The following is a 24953-nucleotide window of genomic DNA, read 5'->3' on the forward strand; positions in this document are numbered from 1 at the left end:
TTATTGCTGTTAGCATTATTTTGTAGTTGGGTGGCAATAGCCACAAATCCTCCGGCGCCACAACCCACCAAACTCTTCGTTTTGCCCAGGAGCTCTCCATGGTAACGATATCTCACCTGGGGTGGGGGGGCCCTCAGGGCTAAGTGTAGTGTCTCTATGGTCAAAGAAACTAAAATCGTCTTGGTTAACGGTGACTCTCTAGCCGTCTCCTTCGTTCTCTATGGCAGCGCTCAATCTTTACTCGTAGTGCACAGCATGACTCTCTAGCCTTTCTTGGAGTTCTCCATGGTCATGACCCCTCCGCTGTTCTTGGTTCAGGGTATGATCCTATAGCCTATCTTGGAGTTCTCAATAGGAAGCGCTTTTCCTCATTCACAATGTGATTTTCTAGCCACACACTGATACCAAAATTTCCCCTTTCCCACGAGCAGAGGTGACTCTCTAGCGGGCCTTTCTGGGAGCTCTCCATGGTGATGGCTCCATTTTCTTTCATGGGGCCATAGCTTCCGGGGGGAGATAGTGTTCCTATCTAGCCTCCAAAGGCTCTCTATAGTGGAGCGTTCTTGGGAAAAGGAAGAACTACTTTCTATCCTCCCATAAGTCTCGCTGTAGTGTTTCTATTCTATGACTTGAAGGGGGCTCTCTAGCCTCCTGCAGCCGTCTCTGTGCTAGAACCTTGTGTTGCACCATTGATCATGGTAGAGCTGCCTTGGCACCAATAACGGGATACAGGCGCTTTAGCCCTGTTGCTCCCCTCACCCCTTAGCAACGCGTGGACTCTCTAGCCATCTATAGCTTTCTCCATGGTGAGGCAACTACATTTTGCAACTCTATAGTTCCTTGGCAGGCCGATGGTCCACCCTCCGGAATCCCCTCCTCCCCGTGGTGGCGCGCTAGCTTTTCTTTATGGCCCACAAAATGACTCTCTAGCCTCCCCCATTTCTCGCTAGCTTTTCGCACGGAAGTGACGCAACCGGGGGGGGGTCAGGCACGGCGCCCCGGAAGCGCTAGTGGCAGGCGGCCTGCGGTTGAGGTAGACGGGCGTCATGGCGGCGGCGGCAGTGGTGGCCGAAGCGTCGGAGCCTTGGCCGGAGGTGGACCTAGTGGAGCGCGAGCAGAGGCGGGAGCTGCTGCTGACGGGCCCGGCGCTGGAGGAGCGCGTGCGGGCAGCTGGAGGGCGGCTGCCGCCGCGCGTGTTTTCGCTGCCTCTGCTGCACTCCCTGGAGGTGTGCGGCTGCGCGAGCCTGCGCGAGCCGGGCCCGGGGCTGGCGCGCGGCCTCCCGCGCCTGCGCAGCCTCGTGCTGCGGGGCAACGCGCTCGGGCCCGCGCTCAGCCCAGAGCTAGGCCCGCTGCCCGCGCTGCGCGTGCTCGACCTGTCTGGGAACGCGCTGGAGGAGCTGCCGCCTGGCCGTGGCCTTGGCCCCGCCGAACCCCCGGCTCTGCCGCAGCTGCAGAGCCTCAACCTGAGCGCCAACCGCCTGCGCGCGCTCCCGGCCGAGCTAGCGCGCTGCGCGCCGCGACTGCAGACGCTCAACGTGGCGCGTAACTGCCTGCGCGCGCTCCCGGCCGAGCTCTTCGCGCTGCCGCTGCTCAGCGAGCTCGCGGCCGCCGACAACGAGCTGCAGGAGCTCAGCCCGGCCGTGGCGGGGCTGCCCGCGCTCAAGGTGCCCGCCCGCGCGCCCGCCTGGGAAACTGAGGCCCGAGGGGGAGGGGCTGCCCGGGAAGGCCGAGGCCCGGGGGGCACGGGACAGACTGTCTTGGGGCGGGGGAGGCTCGAAGGGGCTTCCCAGGCAGTAAGAAAGGTGGAGAACGGGAGGGAGGAAGGGCGGAGAGCTGCCTTGGTTTCTAGATGAAGGCTTTAGGTCAGGGGATGGGGAGTCAGAAGGGGCTCTCCCGGCCGGCCCTGCGCCCCACCCCGGGGCTTCATTCCGATTTTTCCGAGGCCTCCGAGGAGGCACAGAATGGCCGGGGAGCCGAGGGGTGGAAAGGGAGGGTGGCGGGATCAAGCTGATCATTGCAAATGTGTAAAATAAAATGCACAAGGCAACAAAATTAATTCTGTTGAAACAGTTATCAAAATATGAACGTTACAGTTTCCTGGGCTGGGTGACCCTTCATGTTCCTGCCTTCTCAATCTGAAGTCCTGCGATTCTTGCAGAGAATGTTTTGAGGGCCTGTGATCTAAGCCCCTTCACAGTAGTGGCTGTTGCCGGCCTTTTAGCCCCGTGCCCAGCGCCGGGCTGTACCCGCGGGGCACGGTAGTCTGACTTGGGGTCTCAGTGACGTCTTGGGCACTGAGGTTCATAGCTCGTCCAGGTCCTGAAGCTAGTGTGCCTTGGAAGCTGGACTTGAACGAATTTCTTCCCGAGTGGCTGGCGTTGGATTCTCTTCTCCCTACCCACCAACCACTAGGACTCTTCCTCATGTGTCCTAGGTAGCCTGTGTCTTACATCCCCAACCCTGAATCACTGCCACCATCTGCCTTCTCTGCTTCAGTGCTGAATGGACTCAGTAGCCTTGGAAGTCCCTTGTGCTGTTGACCGGGTCCACGTCACATGTGCCCCCTAATTTCGGTTGGGCCCTTGCGTCATCGAGGCAATCCTTTGAATCTTCCCTAATCAGTTTTCTGTAGATTGCTCCAAATCTTCAGTACCATTTGGACCTTTCAATCTGCCCTATCTTTTTTCTTGAGACCTCTTCTCATTTTCCCAGTAAGATGAAGGCCATCCTCCATGAGCCCCCTCTTCTTTCCCCATGTCCATATTTGGTGGTGCAGTAGATAGAGGGCTGGACCAGGATTCGGGAAGACCTGAATTCAAATATGACCTCAGACACTTAGTACCTGTGTGACCTTGGGCAAGTCACTTCTGTCTGTTTCCTTATCTGTAAAATGAAGGCAATAATAGAACCTTCCTCTAAGGATTAAATGAGATAATAGTTGCATCTTGACTCTTCATGACTCTGTTTGGGGTTTTCTTGACAAAGATACTGGAGTGATTTGCTATTTCCTTCTCCACCTCACTTTACAGATGAGGCAGACAAGCTAAGTGCCTTGCCCAGGGTCATGGAGCTAGTGAGTGTCTGGAGGCTGGACTTGAACTCAGGTCTTTTTGACAGCATGAATCCAGTGAGCCACCTAGCTGTTCTGTAAATGCCCGTTGTTCTTATTGATGTCAGTGTTGTCTCTTCTGGACTTGAATCTCTGATGCTTTGCTAAGGCTTGCTAATGTTCGTGCGCCTTTGATCCCACATTGCCACGTCCTTCAGTCTTCTCCAGAAGATTGCCCTTGTTAACATTCTCCTTCTCTTTAATCTTCATTCTCCAATGCCCACAGCCTCACCCATGTCTTCCCCATCCTTAAACCTTCACAAGGCCCTGTTATTATGTCAGCTCCCTTTCTCAGTCTTACTCTTCTGTCTACTGCCCCACTCTCTTCTGTACTCTGCAGTGTGGCTTCCAAGCTTCATCATTCACCCAGAGCTGCCTTCTGCAAAGTTATTAGTGACCACTTAACTGCCCAATCAAATGGAAAATGGGATGGCCTTTTCTTAGGCCTCACTTTCTTGACCTCTGTAGGATCTGACAGATATATATTCTGCTCTCTGGGCTTTTGTGGCAATGCTCCCTCCAGGTTTTCTACCTGACTGACCACTGCTGCTCAATCTGCTTCCCTGGACCATTCTCTGTGTCATTCCCCCTAACTGGGGTGTGCTCTGAGTCTTATTTTTCTCCCATTTGGTATCCTCCTCGTCTTCTATGAACTCAGTGATCTCTCTTCAAGATGTGCAGATCTGTTAATCCTCTGTTTCCTGTTTCCTCCCCTAAATTCCATGCTTATATCACCAACTTATTTAATGTTTCAAACTCAGTATGTCCAGAACAGCTCATTATCTTTTTTCTAGACCTACCCCTTCACTGAACTTGTGAGTGAAGTGTGCTGCCAAACTTCCAGTCAGCCATGTTCCTAGGCTTGGGGTCATGCTCAGCGCACCTCTCTTTCCCCCTACAGATGCAGGTAGTTGGCAGACCCTGTTTCATGTCTCCCATCCCTGGACCCTCATCAGCTCTCCCAATACCTTACTGACGGGTGTCCCCAATCCAATCCGTCCTCTCCACAGGCTGCCAGAGGATATTTCCTAAAGCAGGCAGGAAGTTTCAGTGACTCCCTAGTGTCTTGAGGACCAAATACTCCTGTTTGCCACTTAAAAACTCTCCCCAGCCAGACCCCTCCCAACCCTTTCCTGCCTTATTACATGTTGCCCTGCCTGCACGCACCATCTGCCATCTGGCCAGACTGGTCTGCTTGCTTCTAACATAGGAGGCTCCATCTCCTGTTTCCATGCCTTTACACAGACTGAACTCTCCCTCATTTCTGCCTTCTACAGGAATCCTGACTTGCCAACCCTGCCAGCCCTTAGTGTCTTTCCTCACCAAGATTACCTTCCTTCTGAATGACATATCTGTTAAATACCTATGTGTATGTGCATGTCATTGCCTTAGGTTAGAAAGTAAAGCTTCTTGAGGACAATGACTTTTTGTCATTGTGTCCCTAGTGTCTGGCACAGAACTTTGCACAGAGGTACTAAATAAATGCTCATTGATTACTCCATGATGCCTCTCACCTTGTATAATGGGCAAACAGGCCTATGATAGGGAACCCCTAACTGGAGAAGGCTGGTAGCCGAGTGGGTAGAGGCTGGACCTGGAGTCAGCAAGACCAGTTCATATCTGGCCTCAGACATTTAACTAGAAGTGTGACCTTGGGCTGGGAAAGTCACTTTAACCTCTGCCTCATTTTCTTCATCTGTGAAAATGGGGACAATAATAGCAGAGTTGCTTGTCATTTATGAAGAAAGCACTTAGCCCAGAGCCTGGCACATCCATCCTAAGCACTTAATAAATGTTTGTTTCTTCCGGTATCAGGAGCTACCACATGGAGTCCAAAGACCTGGCCTCTGCGTGGCAAGTGCATTGTGAAACTTCTGAGTCAGGTCCCACTGGGCCCCTCCTGAGGGGTTGGGATGCCATGACTGGAGTTCCTACCACTGTTAACACTTTCCCATCCGGATTAGTGCCCATTTATTCTTACCTTTGTTTCTTTTGCTAAGCTGGGTTTCCATAGTTTAAACATTTTCCCCAAACCCAGTGATCATTTTTTTTTCTTGGAGGGAGGAGGGCAATTGGGGTTAAGTGACTTGCCCAAGGTCACGTGGCTAGTTTTTGTGTTAAGTGTCTGAGGCCAAATTTGAACTCGGGTCTTTTTGACTCCAGGGCCAGTGCTGTATTCACTGCATCACCTAGCTGCCCCCCTAGTGTGCTTTTTTAAACCACCTTTTCATGGTTCTCGCCCTCAGCAAGTCTGCTGACAGGTGAAGCAGCAAAACTGTGTTTAAAAAAAAAAAACAAGAGTTTAGTTGTTGAGGTATTTCACTTGTGTCTGACTCGACCCCATTTGGAGTTTTCTTGGCAGAGGTGCTGGAGCAGTTTACCTCGTCCTCCTGCAGCTCACTTTACAGATTAAGAAACTGAGGCAAAAAGTGCTTCATGTCTTGCCCCAAGTCACACTGCTAGTTAAGTATCTGAGGCCAGGTTTGAACTCAGGACCTCCTGACGCCAGGCCTGGCACTATATCTGCTGCAAAAGCTAGCTGCCCACAGAGTTCAGAGACAGATGTAAAGACCTGGTGTGGTTTGGTCAGGTGTGTGTGTGTGTGTGTGTTTGTGTTTGTGTTCATCTCAGCTCTGTGATTTGCTGCTCATTGACTTGGTTGGGTAGGTTATTTTCACCTCTCTGTGCCTCCGTTTTTTGTTTTTTTTTTTTAATCTTGAAAATGAGGAGAGACTTGGCCTGTGAGAACCAAGGTCTCTTCCAGCTCCATGTCCAAGCTAATCAATGTCGAATTGGTCTATGCCTACATATGTATCTGTTGATTTAGATGAAGGATGGAGCCAGTTGGTGAAAAGAGAGGTTGGCATCACAAGTGGCATAAATCAACAGAGTTCAAATCCTGCCCCTGAAATTTGTTGCCTGTATGACCTTTTCTCTCTCTCTTTTTTTTTTTTTAAAGCAATAGGGGTTAAGTAACTTGCTCAAGGTTACACGGCCAGTTATTTCTGGGTGTGGTGTTGAGTATCTGAGCCCCAGGTCATATACTCTTGTAAGGTACTCTTACTCACTGTGTTACCTGGCCTCTCCCTTTTCTCTCTTTTTATATTGCCAGCCATTAGCATGTAGCCTGACACTTAGTAGGTGCTTAATAAATGTTTATTGAGTGACCCTGTGCCCCACTTTGCTCATCTGTAAAATGAGGGGGTTGGATTAGTCAGCATTTAGTAAGTATCCACTGTGTGTCAAGCACTGTGCTAAGAGCTGGGCATACAAAGAAAGGCAAAAGCCAACCCCTGCCCTCAGGGAGCTCACGATCTGTTGGAAACAACATGCAAGCAACTGTTCAAACGATGTAGGGGGGGATAAACTCTGAGGATAGCCAGCAAGGGGGAGGCCCTGAAATTAGAAGGGATTGGAAGGACTTCCTGTAGAATGTGGGATTTATAAGAAGTGAAGATGGAAGAGTGTGAGTATTCCAGACACAGGGGACAGCCAGAGAAAATGCCTGGAGTGGAGAGTTGGAGTAGTGCCTAGTTAAAGGAACAGCCAGGAGACTGGAAGAGAATGTGTCAGGGAGTAAGGTCTGAGAAGACTGGAAATATGGTGTTAGAGGGGAGGATCATGTTATGAAGGGCTGATTGGAAGATGGACTGGCATAGGAAGAGACTTGAGACAGACAGACCAGTAGCTGTTATGGTAGCCATGAGGTGAGGGCCTATACCAGAGTGAGGTCAGTCAGAGGAGAGAAGTGGGTTTGATGACCCCTGGGTTCCTCCTAGCTCTAAACTATGATCCCATAAGCTTAGATCTTTGATCAACTGTTAATCTCACTTATTTTACTTCCTCAGACTTTGGATCTTGCTAATAACCAGTTAAGTGAAATTCCCGGGGAACTTGCCGACTGTCCAAAGCTCAAGGAGATCAATTTCAAAGGGAACAAATTGAAAGATAAACGCCTGGAGAAAATGGTGAATGGCTGCCAGCCTAAGTCCATTCTGGAGTATCTTCGTGTTGGGGGACGAGGCAAAGGAAGGGGCAAGACTGATGGCTCTGAAAAAGAAGAAAGCAGGAAGAAAAAGAGGGAACGAAAACAGAAAAAGGACAGTGGAGAAGGCGAGGAGGAGGAAGTAGAGGAAGTGAATAAGCTTCTCATCAGGATTCTGCATGTCTCTGAAAACCCCACTTCTGTGACTGTAAAAGTAAACCCACTGGTGAAGGACGTCCGTCCCTATATCGTGTGCGCTGTTGTCAAAGGCATGAACTTAAGGCCAGGAAATGCTCTGAAACGATTCCTCTCGATGCAGGTTGTACCCTGGGAGTACCTGTTACTCCTAACTGGGTTAGAGCAGGGAGCTAAATGAAGATGAAAACTCATTTAGGAAAATGAGATGATGGGAGCCATTGGGGCTCAAATCCCCACTGAAATCCAGTTGTAGAAAAGTATTAGTGTTCCCTTCAAAACTGAGAAGGCCCCTTTTGTTAGTAAAGTGGTCTTAGCTTTCCCACACACACAAAATCTGTTCCTTTTCTTAAACTGGCAGGTGAATTTAACAAAGTTAAACATTCCCTGAAGTTTGGGACATTTTTGTGGATTTTCTAACTTTCTGTTCCAAGCTGCAGATTTAGTTGTAAATCCTTAGGGTGTGTATTGTTAAATTGGCAGGACTTCAACCAGCCTAAATATTCTTGATCCTTTTGACTTCTCCTCCCCCAAAACTTAAAGCTACATCATTGAACATAAGAAATATGTGGTGTTTAAAGGAATCTGCTAGTCTTTAAACTAAAATCTTAACTTGTTTTTTACCAGATTTTTCCTCTAGGTGGCCAGAATAGTTTTATGAAATAGGTTGTAAATATGTACATTTACCATTCATTTTTTCCCTTGGTTCGATCGGAAATGATCAGGTTGTCAGAAACTTTGCTTTTGAGAGTATAAATATTTAGGAAAAGAACTGCTTTCTAAACTCTTCCTTCTAGACCTATTTGGTTTAGTTCAGCCATAAGTCAGAGTTCAGTGTTAGCCCATTGAGAACTCAGATACTGCCTTCTGGTTTAGATAATAATGATGCAGGTGAACTTGAACAAGGAAGACCTTTTTTTCTGTTAATGTTAATTAACTAATTTTGATAATTCCATTTAATTTTTTCTCGATAAGACAGGCTATTCATTGGTTGTAGAGAAAGGCTGTCCTAATGGAGGGTGTTAGAAACTTTGGTTACCAGTGTCCAGTCACTGAGTTGTTGGTATGGACCCTCGGGGCTTAGAGATCATTTTGCTTTTAGAGCGACCTTAATGTCTTGATCATCCCCTTGAACTTGTGTTTTAGACCAAACTCCATGAAGACATCTGTGAGAAAAGAACGGCAGCAACCATAGCAACGCATGACCTTAAGCTGATCAAAGGTCCTCTGGTCTATGGAGCACAATCTCCCCAAGAACTAAAGGTACCCAGCTGTGTTGTTGCTGCTCCTGTTGGCATGTGATGTTTACAAAATGTGGACTATGTCTGCATGACAGTGTGAGCCTGAATGTCAAGAGTTTATGATTTTGTTGGTATGGAAATTCCCTCCTCCAGTGCAGATTGCAACTTGTCTGTCACTTAAGTTTTGGAGTTGGCTGAGGCACAATTCTAAACAGCATTCTATCCCCTCTGCGTTCTCTGTCCTTCACAAATTCCTGGATAAAGCTAAATATTTTCATCTGTGAATCCTACCACTAGGTGTGATGTAGGTATGTGTACACACGCACACATTCACATTCACACATACTCACACACTGTGACTTACCCATACTGAAATCCTCACTCTCTTCTCATCTTTTCCCCTGCCCCTAAATCCTACCAGGCTGTGTATAGAGATGACTTTGAAATCAATTGCTTAAACTCCTAGATTCTATTCCAAACAAGGTAATCATGGTGAGGTTTTTTTGTAATCTTGCACATTTTTGCTCATTTTGAAACAAGGAAGGACTTGTTTGGTCTCTGTTCTAAGTTCACAGCCCTCTCATTTGGTATACTCCACATCTCTGTTAAGAGGTTTCCTCGTAACCTGCCCCTTGTTCTCCAGAATTCTTCCCTAACCTAGCATCGGGGTTACCTGAGGATACCTGAGGTTTTGGCAGGGAAATTGTTTCTCCTGGGCTTACTTCACCTAACTTGACCAGCTCGCGTTGTGCTGTTCCTTCTTTCCTTTGGTTCTACTTCCTCAGATCTGATAACCTTCGGAAATTCATTAACATGCTCACCTCCAGGTTAAGGTTAGTTTGAAAGGTATCCGTATCCAACCACCTCTTTCTTGTACATTAGTCACAGTATTTGGAAATTGAGAATCTCCAGAAATAGGGACTGGAAAACTGGAGGTGAGGCGTGCCTGCCAGCTGGGAGGGCAGGTGGTGTCTGAGGTCTGGTTGCAGGCTGCTGCTGTTTTCTTTCCATTCGTTTACTGCCCCTAGTTGTTAATAATTTTCTAACAGGTAGAGCTTGGGTTTTTTTCCTAAGGCGCTCCTGGGTTTCCTATGATTCTGACTTAGTAAGCTATATGCTCTGTTTTAACCCCATTTAGAACATTTTAAAAACAATGACTTTTGTACTAGTTGATTTTCTTTGGAAACTTGTTCTAAAAAAGAGTAAGATTTTTTTGAGCTACAAAGTTAACAGGAAACTATCTGGTATTAGAGAGTTGTGTGTATCTTAGAGTGTTGGGGAATGTAGCAGGAATAAAGCCTCAGGTATAGGAATGTCTGGTACATGGGACATATTGACGAATTAGCATCATATGATCATGGTATTGTAGAATCCAACCCCCTTGGTTTTACATGTGAAGAAACTGAAGCACAGAGGCTAAAAAGGCTTGCTCTGGGTTACATGGGGTTGGTAAAGGAGTTGGGGTCTGAACGCAGGTCTTCGAGTGCCCTGATCATTCTACCAACTGCCTCTAGAAGTCTGTAAGCTCAAAGATGTCTCTGGGGGCTGTAGCCTCCTAGGTTAGATCAGCTGATTTCTCAAAGCTGGCAGTATCAACTCTCAGTCATTTGTTCCTTTCCCATTTGATAGATTGTCCCCTTGGGGCGGAAGGAAATCAAAGCGAAGGACCTTGTCCGACAATTACAGCTGGAAGCTGAGGAGCAGAGAAAGCAGAAGAAAAGGCAGAATGTGTCAGGTCTGCACAGGTCAGTCCCTGCTCCCTGGCCAGCCTCTCACCCACTGAGCCCTTCGAGTGTGGGGAGAAAGGATTTGGGAGGGGGAAGAGAGAAGGGAGCTGAGCCTCAGAGTGCTTTTTGTTTACGTTTTTTGAGTTTTATTTTCTTGATCAGTAAAAATCTTCCTTTTTTAGGCAACTAGGTGGCACGGTGAATAGAGCACCAGCCTGGGAGTCAGGAGGACTTGAGTTCAAATCCAGCCTCAGACACTTAACACAAAACTAGCTGTGTGACCTTGGGCAAGTCACTTAACCCCAATTGTCCTACCTTCCCCCCTCCAAAAAAGCAAAAAGAAAAATCTTCTGGGTTTTTTTTGCTTTTTTGGAAGGCAGTTGGGGTTAAGTAACTTGTCCAAGGTTACACAGCTAGTATTTTTGTGTGGGTGTTAAGTGTCTGAGCCTGGAAGCAAACTCAAGTCCTCCTGACTTCGGGGCTGGCGCTTTACTCACTGCGCCACCTAGCTGCCCCAGAAAAATCTTTAAATAAGCAATAATCATTTTGGAGGTTTAAAGAGAAGAGTAAGTGTTTTCTTTAAGTTTATGCCTCCCAAATAATTAGGAAATGTTACTGACAAGAATCACAAAAATTCTAAAATTATGTGGATGGAAAAAACTAAAACTCTAAACTCTAAAACTTGTGGGTCCTGGAAGCCCCATCTAGGTACCACAGTGCTGGGCAGCCTGATCCTTTTTACCTAGACCCCTTGTTTTGGTCAGGGTGAATAAGTTGCATTATTTATGATTAACATCCTGTTTATGTATAATTAGGGATAGGGACTGGACCTATTTCACGGTATGGAGAACTCCCATGTGAAGACATTCCCTCCACTGGTGGAAGTCAACAGCTTATCTGTAACTTAGAATATTAGAGATTTGCTTGCCGGGGATCCCACAGCCATTATGAGTCAGAGACTGGACTTCCTGACTTGGAAGGCTGCTCCCTGTCCACTAGACCACACTGCCTCTCGTGGAACCATGTACATGTATCTAAACTTTTTATTCTCTACAGTGTATCAGAGGCTTCTTCCTTGTAGTTATGCTCTTAATTTATTCATTGAACCGTTTTTCAGCAGATTAGGACCATAGAGTTAGAGTTGGATCTTATAACTTCAGCCCAGGCCCTTTCCGGATTGCTACATGTCAGTGATTGGGATCCAAGTGGTTGAATAATTAGCTGTGTTTTCCTCATGCCCCTGTTTTGTTTGCTTCTTTGGCAGATACCTTCACTTGTTAGATGGAAAAGAAAACTACCCTTGTCTAGTAGATGCAGATAATGTGGTTATTTCTTTCCCACCAATAACAAACAGTGAAAAGACAAAGGTATGTGCGACATCATAAACATATATTATGAATGTCTTCTGCTGTTATGTCATGGGTAGGTAAACACATCGACTTAAGAGTTATAATACTTGATGATTAAAGCATTCTTAAAATTCCACAATTGTGTTTAGTTGTAAACTGAGGCAGAGAAAAGCTTTGTCCAGTGTTAAAAATGTATAAGTGATGCGGACCAGGAAAATCTGCAGTGCATCATTCCAGATGAGTATTTTCCTTTAGGAGAGATGGAATTTTTTTGGTTTCTAGAATTCTGTACATTCTTTTAGAGTAGGAATTGCAGGTATTGACACCCATTTTGGCAGCTCTCATTTTTTATGAAATCTTTTGCATCTTCTTTAGATTAAAACAACAACCTCCGATTTATTTCTGGAAGTGACAAGTGCTACAAGTCTGCAGATCTGTAAAGATATCATGGACACCCTCATTTTGGTAAGAAGCCCAGTAAGTCAAGTACGTTAACTGTCTTTGAGAAGTAGAAACATATTTACAAGTGATGGGAATTTCGTCCTCTGGCTTTCTTACTCTTTACATTTGACATGTTTGCTTCCTACATTGGTTTATAGAGAAATGTTAATTGCCTCAAGCCCTTGGGATTATGAAGCTCGGGGTCACATCCTTCTTTCAATTAAAATAACACTTCTTTTGCAGAAAATGGCGGAGCTCAACAAATTCACTTTAGAAAATAAAGAGGAACAGCCCCTCTCCAATACAGAAGCCGATGGTGTTTCTGGTCCATTCAATCTCAAGTCTAATCAGAGTGCTGAAAAAGATGGCAGCTGTCCATTAATTGTGGAGCAGGTTCGAGTTGTGGACATGGAAGGGAGCTTAAAAGTTTTGTATCCTTCTAAAACAGATCTGGACATAACTGCTTCCCATATAACAATCATCCGTTGATGGAAATGACCACAGCTTCCAACAAGCTGTTTGTAAAATAATTTGTTGTTACTTTGGCATATTTTACAGGAGTTTGTATATGGTATAATTAAATTATTCACACTACATTTTCCACCCCCGAATTTTTTAAAAGAAGATAGATAATACTAGTTCAGTTTCCAAAGGTATGTCTGTTCAATTCCTCCTCTTGTGACAGTGAAGCTGTCTCTTCCTGATGCCAAAAGTAAAAAACCACGGAATCTCAGAGGCAATCTAGTCTAATTATATACATGTAAAACTCAGTGTTATGGTTGTTTTGGTTTTACAGCACCAAAGAGCTGGTTTCATCCATCCTTTTCATGAAATTTAAATGAATTTTGGAATGAACTGAGCAAGGTCTGTGTTCTGGTATCATGACTTCACAGCCCAAGAGTGTCTACTTTGGGCGGGGGTGGGGGAGGGGGGGAGGAACTTGAGTTGGACTGGAACTGTGGTGGGGAATTTTCAGCCGAGACCACATGTGGCCTTTTGACTGAGTCCATGTTTTACAGAACAAATCCTTTTATTAAAGGGATTTGTTCTGTGAAGTTTGGACTCAGTCAAAGGGCCACAGGTTCCCCACCACTTGACTAGAATATTAGTTTTAAAATTGGGAAGTTTTTGAGGAGTATAAAATGATTCTTTTTCTAGAGATTATCTTTGTTAAAAAGTCTGACTGACTTTATGACTATAGTACAGCTTAAAAATACTGAGTTAAACTTTATTTCCACTAAGACAATGCCTTGGAATACATCATAATTTTTGTAAGGAAGGAATAAGGAAAACCAAGTTTTTTTGACCTAATTTCTTTAACTAATATTGCTGTTAAGAATGTCTTTTGCTCTGTTAAATTATGAAAATTGTAGCCAAGCAGTATAGTTAGCCTCAAAGCACTGACATATGAAGGTGTTCTGTCTGTGACTATAGAAATATGCAACCCGAGACCTGTGGGGAGGGAATTATCAAAGCCCTTGGTGGGCCACCTAATGATGTGGTCCTAACTTGTGTCTTGGGTGGGTGTTAGACTTGGGGCTGGTGTCTCCATATTTTAAAAAGGAGATTGTTGTCATGTGCACATTGTCAGATTAGAGGTCTTTTGAGCAGTATATGTTCTCAGTAGTGGGGAACAGTGCAAGCAGCTGTGCCCTGAAGGAGCCCTTTGAGGCCTACTTAAAGCAAGAAATCAGAGGAAGGTTTTAATATTGAAACAATCAGACTCCAGTGCCCTGCCTCCCTTTGTCTCTTTTCACACCCTCAGTGGTGCTGCATTTTCTTTTCTTTAAAGACAGAGGTCAAGCAGTTATTTCCTTTAGGTTAGTGAGAAAGAGAAAACATTCTCTTCTAAAAAGTACATGAAGCCAGAAGTCTTAAATGAAGCCTGCATGCCAAAAGCTGAGCAGCTCTTGTCCTTAATTTGAGCAGTTCTCCACTGTAGTTCTAGATGCGTTTATGTGCTTCATACAGAAGAGCCATGATTCAGTGGGGTAGGCCCGACTTTCTCCCCCCACCACTGACTTCTATAGATGAGCCTCCAAATGCAGCAAGGCTGGTTCTCATGTAACAGACACACGATCTGTTGTTGGCCCAACATTTGAAGCTTTTCCAGCTTGGTATCAGGCCTCTGTGCTCGTGCTCAGCTGGCGCAGGTTTGAGACCCAGGGTCACATGCATGCCACCATGTTGGAGGGGGAGGTTAGCAGGAAATAGGTGTCTAAATGCCCAGAAAAACTATGTGTCGTTTCTGGAGTCATTGGAGGCCCAGCCTACTTCAGAACAGGAGAGGTGAAAGGAAGTCAAGCTTGCTGCCTTAAACTTAGTGTCAGTTAGCAAACTGGCTGCCTCAGTAAAAAGTCAATAGCCATCCACCAGGGTCCTTTGGGTTGTTCTCCATTGAAATTGTGGGAGGTTATGATCATCTGTGCCATAGACCATTAGTGAAACCAGTGTCCAGAAACCTGGGGTTTGTTGACAAACCTAGTGACAAGCAGGACCAAATAGCATTGTAACAAGGGACACTTGTTTGCCTGCCCTTGGTGTAATATTAACTTAACTTTTGATGGCATCTGCAAGTTTCCTGCTCTGGTGCCTCCCAGGTCATGTATTAGCTATTCATACTGTAAATAGAAGTGGCTCCTGGTCCCAGTCTTGGGTCCTAGGTAGAAGCTTGACAAAATAGGATTCATAATTGCTGAATTGTTCCATGCTAATCCGGATGACAGTTTCTCCCTCTGTATCCTGTTTTTGCTTCAAATTCTGCTGATGTAAAACATGGCTTACCCCGTGATGTCACTGTTCTGCCTTCTGTGGGAAACAGGCTGCTAATGAGTGCCGTCTACTCTTTAGAAAGCCTTTTTGGGTGCAAGACCCGTCAGATGGACAGGAGGGAAAAAACTGCTTGGGAGCCATGGGGTGCCTTTCTGGGCACTCTGAGTGTGGGGATCACCAGCCAATCCACTGCCGTGTCACTGCTATGTCAAAGTGATTGGCCAAACTCGGCCTGTTCTGAGAACCTGTACAGGGGATCTGAGGGAGGGGAAAGAAGGACCCTACTTGACTTCCCTGCTGTATCAAAAGGATTCAATAAAAATCCTTCACAAACTGGATCTTTTCTTTATTAGCGTGGTCCTTTGGTTCTGGGACAGAAACCCAAGACTTTCATTAAGTATCGTGTGCCAGGTGTGCTGTTGGCCTGGGATATTAAGATGAATAAGCAGTTACATTCTGCCCAGGGCTTAGGCTGTGAATGCAGAATAGTGAATGACAAGGAAGAATGAGGACAGTGGAAGCTTGGACAGCTACTGGGATCCTTGAGCCAAACTTAAGCAGAAGGGCAGGATTCTTCAAGGCCAGTGTGAGGGAAGGGTATTTGGGGAGAGGAGTCCAGAGTTGGGGTGGAATGTCGAGTGTGAGGAACAATTACTAGGCTGAAAAAGGCTTGAAATCCCTTCCTGAGAAGTTTGTATTTCTCCCTAGAAACAAAAGGGACCCAGCTTGAGTTGGCAGCATCTCGAAGGTTGGTGTTGCCAAGGATCTGTTCTTCCTGGTAGATCGCCTCCTGTAAGAGCCGGAATGGCTTCTTAGCACCCAAGGCTTAGGTCACAGGCTCAGAGATTGAGCCAAAGGGAATTTAGAGACCGTTTAATTCACCCCTCATTTCACAGATGAGGAAATGGTGTAGAAGGGTCAGAATGAGTTTCTCGGGGTCTCACAGCCACGTGTCAAGCCGGGTTTGAACCCAGCTCTCTCAGGCTGCAAATCCAGCACTGACCATTGTGCCAACTGCCTCATGGTGGTGGCTTATGAATACAGTCATTCTTAGTCCTTCACTCTGGTAATCGTTAAATAACCGAGGTTTAACTTTATTATTAACCAGAAACAAAAAGGGTTAGGAGCCTGGAACATTCTCAGTCTAAGCCGTTGGTGCTTGGCACTGCCTGGTGCCTACTAGGCAGTTATAAATTTATTGATTGGGAGTCAAGATACGTGGGTTTGTTCACTTAGAGCAACAAGCTTGGGCTTCAGCAGAAAGAGCGCTGGGCCTAGCGAGCCAAGAAGCCCTTTCTTCACCTGGTGGTAACCGGGCAACGGGGCCAGACAAGCTTTCCAGGGCTTCAGTGTGCAAATGTAGAGTGGGGGTGCTGCTTACGTGCCTTACATACGGTGGATGTGGGCTAAGGGGCACAACGGTGCGCGGGCTTTAGGGCGTGGCCAGTGTGGGAATTTCTTTTGCTTGACGAAGCATATCAATCTATTCCAAGAGTTTTTTTAAAGAGGGAGAGAAATATTAACCTCTCCCCCCCAAAAAAACCCCCTTCTCAAAAAGCAGAGGGCCTCAGCCTATGAAATAGGGTTGGGCTAGACTAACCTTAATAAGTAATAAAAATAAATAATCCCCGTTAAAAAGGATTTGTTCTGCAAAACTTGGACTCAGTCAAAAGGCCACATCCAAGGATCTAGAAGTGGCCTCGAGGCCTCGGGCTCCCCAGCCCTGGGCTTGATGAAGCTCTGAGGCCCCTCCCAACTCTTAAGGAGGTGAAGCCGGTTTCGCAGGGGTCTCCTTTGCCACTCCCAGCACGTACAGACCTAAGGCAGGTCCCAGTGACCTCCGATGCCAATGCACCTGATGGAAGGCACCACCATCCCCGGCTTCTTGAGCCTTGAAGCAGGTCACCTAGTTCTGGCCCAGGGCACAGATACTGCCAGTATGCAGAGAGCCGAACTTCCCAGGAGCTAACGGGACCTCGAAGTATGCGGAGGCGAGCACACATCTTCCCACTCTCAAACCGGCCGAACTTCTGGGCCAGCGAAGGAAGGGCAGAAACTAGCCGGGGCGCAGGGAGTGTTCCTAAGCGTCGGGAGGTTCCAAGCTGTCCATCCACTGCTCCCTCCCTCCCTCCTCTCCACCCCCATTCCCATCACTCCCCCCACCCCCTCCTTCCCTGGCTCCTGGCTTTAAAACCCTCAGCTCTTCTTTCTGTTACCCGAGCCTTTCCAGGCAGGTGGGGCTGGGGCGCACCCACCCACTCCATGGAGTGGGACAGCCCGGGAGACAGTGGACTGGAGTTTCGCTGCATTAGCCCTCACCGCAGAGTCGGTCGGCCCTGGAGGCGGCCAGAGCTGGGGTCTGGGTGCCCAGGACCAGGACCATGGCCCTGGGCGGTGGCCTACAGGCCCGACGGCGCGCAGAAGGCGATCGGCGGCGGCCTGGAGGCCCTGCGGCCGAGGTGCCCGACCGGGGCGCTCGAGCCCCAGAGCGCAGCCCCCTACCTGACCCGGTCTCTCTAGCCACCCCGATGGCACCCCTGGCTCGTCTCCGCCTCCCACCGCCGAGCCAGGGCCCCTTTCTGCCTCCCCTGGCCGGTTCCCCGGCTTCAGCGGCTGCCCCGACGGCGGCGCAAGTCTGGGAACTGGGAGCTGCCCGACTGCTGCAGCGCTCGGATCCCCGAGCGTCTCCCCGCCGCGCCCCGCCGCCCCGTAGCCCTCAGCCCAGACAGCCTCGAGGGGCCACAGCTCAGCGAGCCAAGCTGTCGCTGCTGCTCCTGCGGCCGCCCCCCGCAACTCAGCCTGGCTTGGTGAGGCCCTTGAGAAACCACAGCGCTCGAGAGGGGTCTTCAGTACCCGGCTACTACAGCGAGAAGCGCATCTGGGAGTGGATCAGCCAGGTGAACCGTAGCCTCTTCGCTCCCTCGGGGATCCCAGGCCCTCCGGAACAGGACAAGTCCGGGGGCCTCCCACTCCCCAGTCCTGGAATCCGAGGATGTCACAACCGGAAGGGGAGGAGTGCAACCCCCTCATTTGACAGAAGGGGAAACTGAGGTCCAGAGACCAAGGTCACACAGCTCCTTGGCAGTCAGAAGGACACGTTGATCCTTCTATTTCACGTCTAACTGGGCTCCTCCTTCGTCCCAGGGTATAAAGCATTTGCTGACCCTTTCCTCTTGCAAAGGGGATTAACAGGTCAGGAAGCTGGATGGAGGGACTCTGGCACAAATACCTGCTTTCCCTTTACTGCTAGGAGGGCTCCCCGATTTTGGTGAGACACTGGGCTCAGGAGCAGGAATGTCCTGAAGAGCTAGAGAAATTCAAGGCTTTTGCTTGGGTGGGACTTTCCCTGGCAGCCCCAAGAGGCTTTCACATGGTCTGGCAGCCAGTGTGGAGGTTAGGGCTCTCCTGGAACCAAGCTCTTCATAGGCTAGTCCACCTTTGTATCCCATCTTTCATTTCCATGCTAAGGGAGTCTCTACTGGCAAACCAACTGTTCTTTGACCTTCTAGGATTCTCAGAGTCCTTCTAGATGTACCCTGAATCTGTGGACTCATCCATCTCCCTGTGGCTGGAAAGACCACCTCTCAGGGACCTAGCCTTAATCATCATGTAATCAGAAAGCCTTTCCTCAATGCCAGTCTGTGGGGACCTTGTACCTTGGAGTTCGATGGTCCCTAATCTGACGTCTGGTTAACTGAGACTTAGCAGTCAACACTCTTCTGAACAAAGGATAGAGGACCTACAGACAGCAGGTTGGCATTTTGTCTGGGTGGTAGAGAAACTTGGATCCTACCAAGTGCTTTGCCTTCTCCTGATCAAGAGAAGTTATTGGTATCTAAAGACCCGGGATGAGACTGATCCCTCCCCTTCAGACCCTTGAAGCCCTTCATGCTGTTCTGTCTCTTCTCCAAACACCCCAAGTGTGAGATCTCAGCTGGGGACTCCCAAGCTTGGGCAGTGGACTCAGATGTTAGCCACCATCCATCTGAGAGCTTTCACCTCCTACATAGTGATGTGGCTATTTCTGAACCAGTTGCCTCCTGGGGCCACCAGGATTACTGACCACAGCCACTGCTAGGTAACCCCTATGAAAGTTCCTGGGTTAAGTCTCCTAGCTCTGGGAGTCTGTATCTATAACACCTTTGACAGGACTGTCAGTCCCAAAGACCAGCTCTGGAGGTGGAGAATTCTATCCACTGTGGAGCTGGGTTTGCTAAGCCCCTGAGCTCCTGATATCTCAAACCCGGGCTCATTAAAATGGAAGGTACCAGGAAGAACCAGAAGCTTGTGGACTAATGTCTTGGGAGATCAGGAGTGGGTAGGGAACCTGTCTTGTTTTGCACTTGGGGGGGGGGGGGGAGGTGTTGGGGAATTTCTTAGCCCAGAACCCCTGGAGAGTAATTCTTCTTGCCAACATTCTTTTGACTGGAGATCAATAAACCAAGAGGCAAAGCTAGAAGATTAAAAAAGTATTATCAGCTGATGGACAGCTGCCAGTCACAATAGCCAGCAGAACAGAGGAAGATGCACACATATATAGGATTTTACATGGCCTTGGGACAGATGACAAAAGGAGCCTATCATGTGAAGCTTTGCCACTTTATTTGGGAGGCTGAGTAAGCATGTCAGGTGCTTAGGAGAGGGAGGATGTTTCAACTCTGATAATATTGCTCAAAATTTGGTATCTTTGAGGTGAGGAGCATGTTTCCAGTAGTAAATCTTATTATATGGGGCTGGAGGTCTCTATAATCTCATCAGATGTGTAGGTGGGACCAGATATAATATCTAAATGGGTCATGTTGTTGTTCAAGTGTTTTAGTTGTGACCCCATTTGGGATTTTCTTGGCAAAGACACTGGAGTGGTTTGCCATTTCTTCTCCAGCTCATTTTACAGATGAGGAAACTGAGACCAAAGGGGTGAAGTGACTTGTCCAGAGTCACACAGCCAGGAAGTGTCTGAGGCCAGATTTGAACCCAGGAAGATTGGTCTTCCTGACTCCATAATTCACTGTAGCTCCTCAGGTTCCCCATCTAGGTGGGACCAGGGCTTTAATTAAAATAGTACACGCTTCCCTAGTAGATGGAATCAGAATAGAATAGAGAGTGATTTTGGTCAATACACAATCAGCAGGCTCCATTTCTTTGACATCTGGGGAGATTTCCTCCAAACTCACAGAACCCAGATTTTGTACATTTCTTCCATTAGGGAACAAAGAAGGAATAAGGAGATAACAGCTAACCTTTATATAGCACTTACTAGGTGCTATATAATTGCACTTTGCAATTATCTCATTTGATCATCATAACAACCCTGGGAGATAGAGGCTATTATTATCCAGATTTTACAGATGAAGGGGCTGAAACTCTAGCCAAGAAATACTTAGGATGAAGGCCTTGCACCTTAAAGGCATCTGGGCTTGGCCCTTCATGCTGCCTTCCTTTCCTGGGATTCCTTGTTCAGTATTCATAGGACCATAGCTCTAGAGCCAGAAGGGACTCTAGGGGCCATCTAGTTTTACAGGTGAGGAAATTGATACCCAGAGAGGTGAAGGTAGTCACCTAAAGTCACAAAGGCAGGATTTGAATCCAGGACCCCCAATTCCAGAGCCCCTCCTCTTGCTGTACAGTGCTGCTTCTCCACTGACATCGACCAGAGTAAAATAATTACTCTCTTGTCTCTCCTGGATTTCTGCTTGTCACCATGTTTTAGGTGCTGTGAAACATGATCCAATCAGCCGATGCATGTGGTTTTAAGAGCTGACCTTTCTTTGAAGTTGAGGACTTTGGGTTTCCCCTTCTCCCCTTTCTTTGTTACAAGAGGCAGCTTGGGCTCCCTCTGGGTAGGGGACAGGCTAGGGATGTACTTGGAAGTTATGATGATATGATTTTTTAAAAATGAGAATTAAGAAGGAAAAAGCTGATTTTAAAGAAATCTGTTCTTTAAAGGAGAGCTCAAGCTTATTCTGTCTAAACCTCCTTTTTGACACATGAAGAAAGGCAAGTTCCAGACTGGGACAGCTACCAAGGTGCAGTCGAGCCCAGGTTTTCTGATCTGACCTCTTTCCATTACACCACACTGCCAAGATTTTATCACACTCAACTTTAACATGAACTAATTAGATTAGATCAAAGAAAGAATGGGGCGGCCCCCACCACAGGCAGTGGAATACTCTCACTATGTGGTTGCTTTGGTCTAGACTTCTCTCTTTGGAGATTAGGAGATGGATGAGTGGGGTTGCTCCTTCCTATATAGTTCTTTTTTTTTTTTTGCCTTTTGCAATTGGGGCTAAGTAACTTGCCCAAGATTACATGGCTAGTTTTTTGTGTGTGTGGGTGTTAAGCGTCTAAGGCTGGAACCGAACTCAGGTTCTCCTGACTCTGGGGCCAGCACTTTACTCACTGACCACCTAGCTGCCCCCCTATATAGTTCTTACTGACCAGGACATTGAAAGCATTTTGCCCTCTGACCTGTTCCCCGTTTCCTGGCCAGGAATCCTTTTGGGTCAGTACAGTCCATGGGCCTTGGAATCAGGAAATCATGAATTCAAACACAAGCTGTGTAACAAATCACATCACTGTAAAATGGGCATAACACCCAACTCGAAGTATGGAAGTGAGGGGAAAATGAGAACCATTATTACATTGTACTTGACTCTGAACCAACATTTTAGGAAGGATGTTGCTAATTGAGAGCCCATTCAGAGGCAGACAAGCAGGATGAGGAAGAAGGGACTGGAGGTCCTGTCATAAAAAGCCCAGGGGAAACTTGGGTTGTTTAACCTGAAAAAGAGGACTTGGGGTGGGGGAGTATTATATTAAAAAATCCTGAAGGGTTATCTGTGGTCTGTGGTTATCATGTGGTGTCAAAAGGCTGGATATTAGGAAAACATCCCAACAATCATTCCCTCGTGTTGACTCTCCATGACCCCACCCGGGGGTTTTCCTGGCAAAGATCCGGAAATGGTTTACCATTTTCTTCTGCAACTCATTTTACAGATAAGGAAACTGAGGCAAACAGGGTTAAGAACTTGCCCAGGGTCACACAACCAGAAGTGTCTGAGGCTGGATTTGAGCTCAGGGAGATGCATTCCTGACTCCAGGCCCAGAGGTGTTCTAACTACTGTCCTGCCCATCCAACAATCGGCATGGGCTGCTTTAAAAGGCAGTGAGCTCCCCGTCCCTGAAGGTCTTCAAGAGAGTTACAGGTTCGACTTGAACACCTCTGATGTCCTTTCCTGCTAAGAGATCCGAGGCTGATCCCTGCAATTTGCATCAGCTGGGGCCTCTCTTTATTCTCAGCTTAGCCGGTTTCTCTCTTCCTTCCCCTGGGGCTCTGGGTTTGTTTTGGAGTTTAACAGCTGACCTCCTGCTGAAATAAGTGACTCCAGTTATGGGATGGGGCAGCTCCTGCGTCATGGAACAGATTTCCTACAAGTCCCAGCTGGGGACCCCCCCCCCCAAACCTCCAGAACCTAAGATTTCAACTCCCCGTCTGTTGGGGGAGAGAGGGTGCTGGGAGCAGGGGGTCCAGGCTCCAGAGAGGAGCCAGGGGCCAGCATCCTGATCGAGTGGGAGGCCTAGGAGACTATGCTGAGGCCAGACCCAGAGCTCTTCTCTCCCTCCATGGCCAGTTGGTGTAACCACAAAGGCCTCTGTGTACTGGGCTCCAGGCCCAGACACGCCCCATCCTCTGGCCGCTGGAAGTCCCTTGTTTTGCTTCTGAGCCCAGTTGGGGATAGAGGGTGGACAGGAGGCACATTCCTGGGGAACAGAACCAGAGGGGAGGAGTTCACAGGTTTTAAAGCTAGAAGAAATCATTCAATCCATCCCCTTCAAGGTTTGCAGATGAGGAAAGGGAACAGAGAGGGCCAAGTAGCCTGTTCAAGGTCACACAGGTACTAAAAGGTGGAGCTGGAACCCCACCCAGGCTCTTTGCACTGTTGGCCTCCTGTACCTCCTTCCCCACTAGAATGTAAGCTTCTTGAAGGCAGCTGGGTCATTGTTCATCTTGGTGTCTAGCATGAGGTAATGAATGCTTATGGATGGATCTTGCCCCTTCCCCTGGGGGAAAAACCAGTCATTCATTTTGGGGTGGGGTGTAAGGTCCCCAAGATCCCACCAAGGCCCCTCAGCAGAATCTGAGATGCCACCATCCCACCTCTAGGTGCCTGACTCCACCCAAAGGCCTTGAGCAAAGGCCAGTGTGATTTAGCCTAGCACCAGGACACAGGAGATCCCAGGATTCCAACTGCAAGACCAATTCCTTACCCACCACAGGGAAGTAGGCACATGTTAGGGGCATCTTCCTTCTGCCTCTTTGCAAGCCCTGGAGTTTCAAACAGTCCAACCCGGACTCCCTGAAGGAGAAACTGGAGGAAGGGAAGGAGGGGTGGGCAGAGTTGGCCTGAGCCAGGGAACAGCTTGTCAAAGCTTATCTCCCACTTGAAGTGCTTGGGCTAAGGGCAGGGCCCCTCAGAATCAGAGAATGGCCTGTACAATCACCCCACAAACTGCTTACTGTCTCAGGGAGGGAGAGAAAAAATTTGGAACTCAAGTTTTTTTTTAAATGACTGTTAAAAATTGTCTTTACATGGAACTGGGGAAAAATAAAATATTTTTAAAAATCAATGTACCCCCTATAAGCTCCTTGGGGGTATATCTTTCACTTTTGTCTCAGCCCAGCAACAGGTATTTAATAAATACTTCTTCAATTGGGGCAGCTAGGTGTCGAAGTGAATAAAGCACCAGCCCTGGAGTCAGGAGGACCTGAGTTCAAATCCAACCTCAGGCACTTAACACTTACTAGCCATGTGACCTTAGGCAAGTCACTTAACCCCAAATTGCCCTGCCTTCCCCCTCCAAAAGAAAGGAAAAAAAAAACTTCTTCAATGTCTGAATCATCTGGTCCAATATCATCAGTGGCAGAGAACGCATTCAAATTCAGGTCTCTTGAAAGTAAAATCCAGGGCTCTTTCCATGGTACTCTGCCTTCTAGAAATCCCTGAAAAGGAGTGGCTAGGTCCGCTCTTTTGTATTTTTCAGTCATGTCTGACTCTTCATGGCCCTATTTGGGTTTTCTTGGAAGATACTGGAGTGGTTTTGCCATTTCCTTCTCCAGTTCATTTTACAGATGAGGAAACCTGAAGCAAACATCGTTAAGTGACTTGCCCAGGGTCTCACAGCTGGTAAGTGTCTGAGGCTTGATTTGAACTCAAGTCCTCTTGACTCCAGGGCTGGTACTCTATCCCCTGCTCCAGCTAGCTGCCTCTAGGTCTACCAGTAGGGTGACAGTCAACCATACATTTACACAGTGCCAGACCCTGTGCTAAACACTGGGGACACAAAATGATAAAACCAAATTAAGCAATTATCATTGTTCTTACCTTCAGGGAGCTTATAGTCTAATGGTGGAGACCACATGTAAATAACAAGGCACATAGTTAGAGAATAATTAAGATGAGGCAAAATTAGCTGTCCTGAACAGCTCCTTCTTCCCATGGGAATCAGCTCTGTGGTCATTGTAGCACCTGGGTGGGTTCAAACATGAATCACAGAATCCTGGCTCTGGGAAGAAGCTCAGAGGTCATCCAGTCCAATCTATCCTTCATATGACATCCCCAGAGGGTGGTCATCCAGCCACTGCTTGAAGGTCTCCAAGGAGGGGGAACTTCCTACCTCCCAAGGGAGCCCACATTTGGACAGCTCTAGTGGTTAGGAAGTTATTTCCTGCCCTCCAGCCTAAACTGGAGTCCATGAAGCTTCTGTTCCCTCTTTTTTTTTTAAAGCAATTGGGGTTAAGTAACTTGCTCAAGATTACATGGCCAGTTATTTTGTGTGGGTGCCAAGTATCTGAGGCCAGAACCAATGCCGGGTCTCCCGACGATGGGGCTGGCACTCGTACTCACTACGCCACTTCTGTTCCCTCTTAATCCCACCAATCTGGGGCCAAGCAGAAAGTCTGCTATCTCTTCTGCATGACATTTGAAGGGCAGAAATGTGTCCCCTTTGACTCTTCAGGCTAAATTTTTCCATACCCTCTTTTCTTCAGGTTACATGGTGAAAACCCATACCTTCTTCTCTTCAGTCTAAGTGGCAACAAAACCCGGTTTACAGGCCACTTCCCCTAATGGGTGA

At 47.6% G+C, this 24953-nt stretch overlaps 1 protein-coding gene across 2 annotated transcripts; it reads left to right on the forward strand.

Annotated features, from left to right (window-relative positions):
* The first annotated feature begins 992 nt into the window (after window positions 1-992).
* Window positions 993-15157, forward strand: LRRC47 (leucine rich repeat containing 47). Of its 2 annotated transcripts, none has more exons than XM_069079041.1 (7): window positions 993-1664; window positions 6958-7413; window positions 8436-8552; window positions 10160-10275; window positions 11522-11624; window positions 11982-12083; window positions 12291-15157. In XM_069079041.1, the coding sequence occupies exons 1-7, from the start codon at window positions 1047-1049 to the stop codon at window positions 12534-12536; spliced, it is 1758 nt and encodes a 585-aa protein (XP_068935142.1). In that variant the 5' UTR covers window positions 993-1046; the 3' UTR covers window positions 12537-15157. The 2 variants fall into 2 exon arrangements, with proteins under 2 accessions (XP_068935142.1, XP_068935143.1); XM_069079042.1 differs by having other exon boundaries at window positions 11982-12071.
* Window positions 15158-24953: the final 9796 nt, after the last annotated feature.

This window comes from Petaurus breviceps, unplaced genomic scaffold (genome assembly GCF_028583685.1).
Source record: "Petaurus breviceps papuanus isolate PSGF00001 unplaced genomic scaffold, PetGlider_PUasm1.0 91041, whole genome shotgun sequence".
NCBI lineage: Eukaryota > Metazoa > Chordata > Mammalia > Diprotodontia > Petauridae > Petaurus > Petaurus breviceps.

What these genes read in the sequence shown, in the direction of transcription:
- LRRC47 (XM_069079041.1), top strand. Translation starts at nt 1,047, where the DNA reads ATGGCGGCGGCGGCAGTGGTGGCCGAAGCGTCGGAGCCTTGGCCGGAG. An exon ending in CGGGGCTGCCCGCGCTCAAG is followed by an intron (nt 1,665 to 6,957) that starts GTGCCCGCCCGC and finishes TTACTTCCTCAG; the next exon opens with ACTTTGGATCTTGCTAATAA. An exon ending in CAAACAGTGAAAAGACAAAG is followed by an intron (nt 11,625 to 11,981) that starts GTATGTGCGACA and finishes CATCTTCTTTAG; the next exon opens with ATTAAAACAACAACCTCCGA.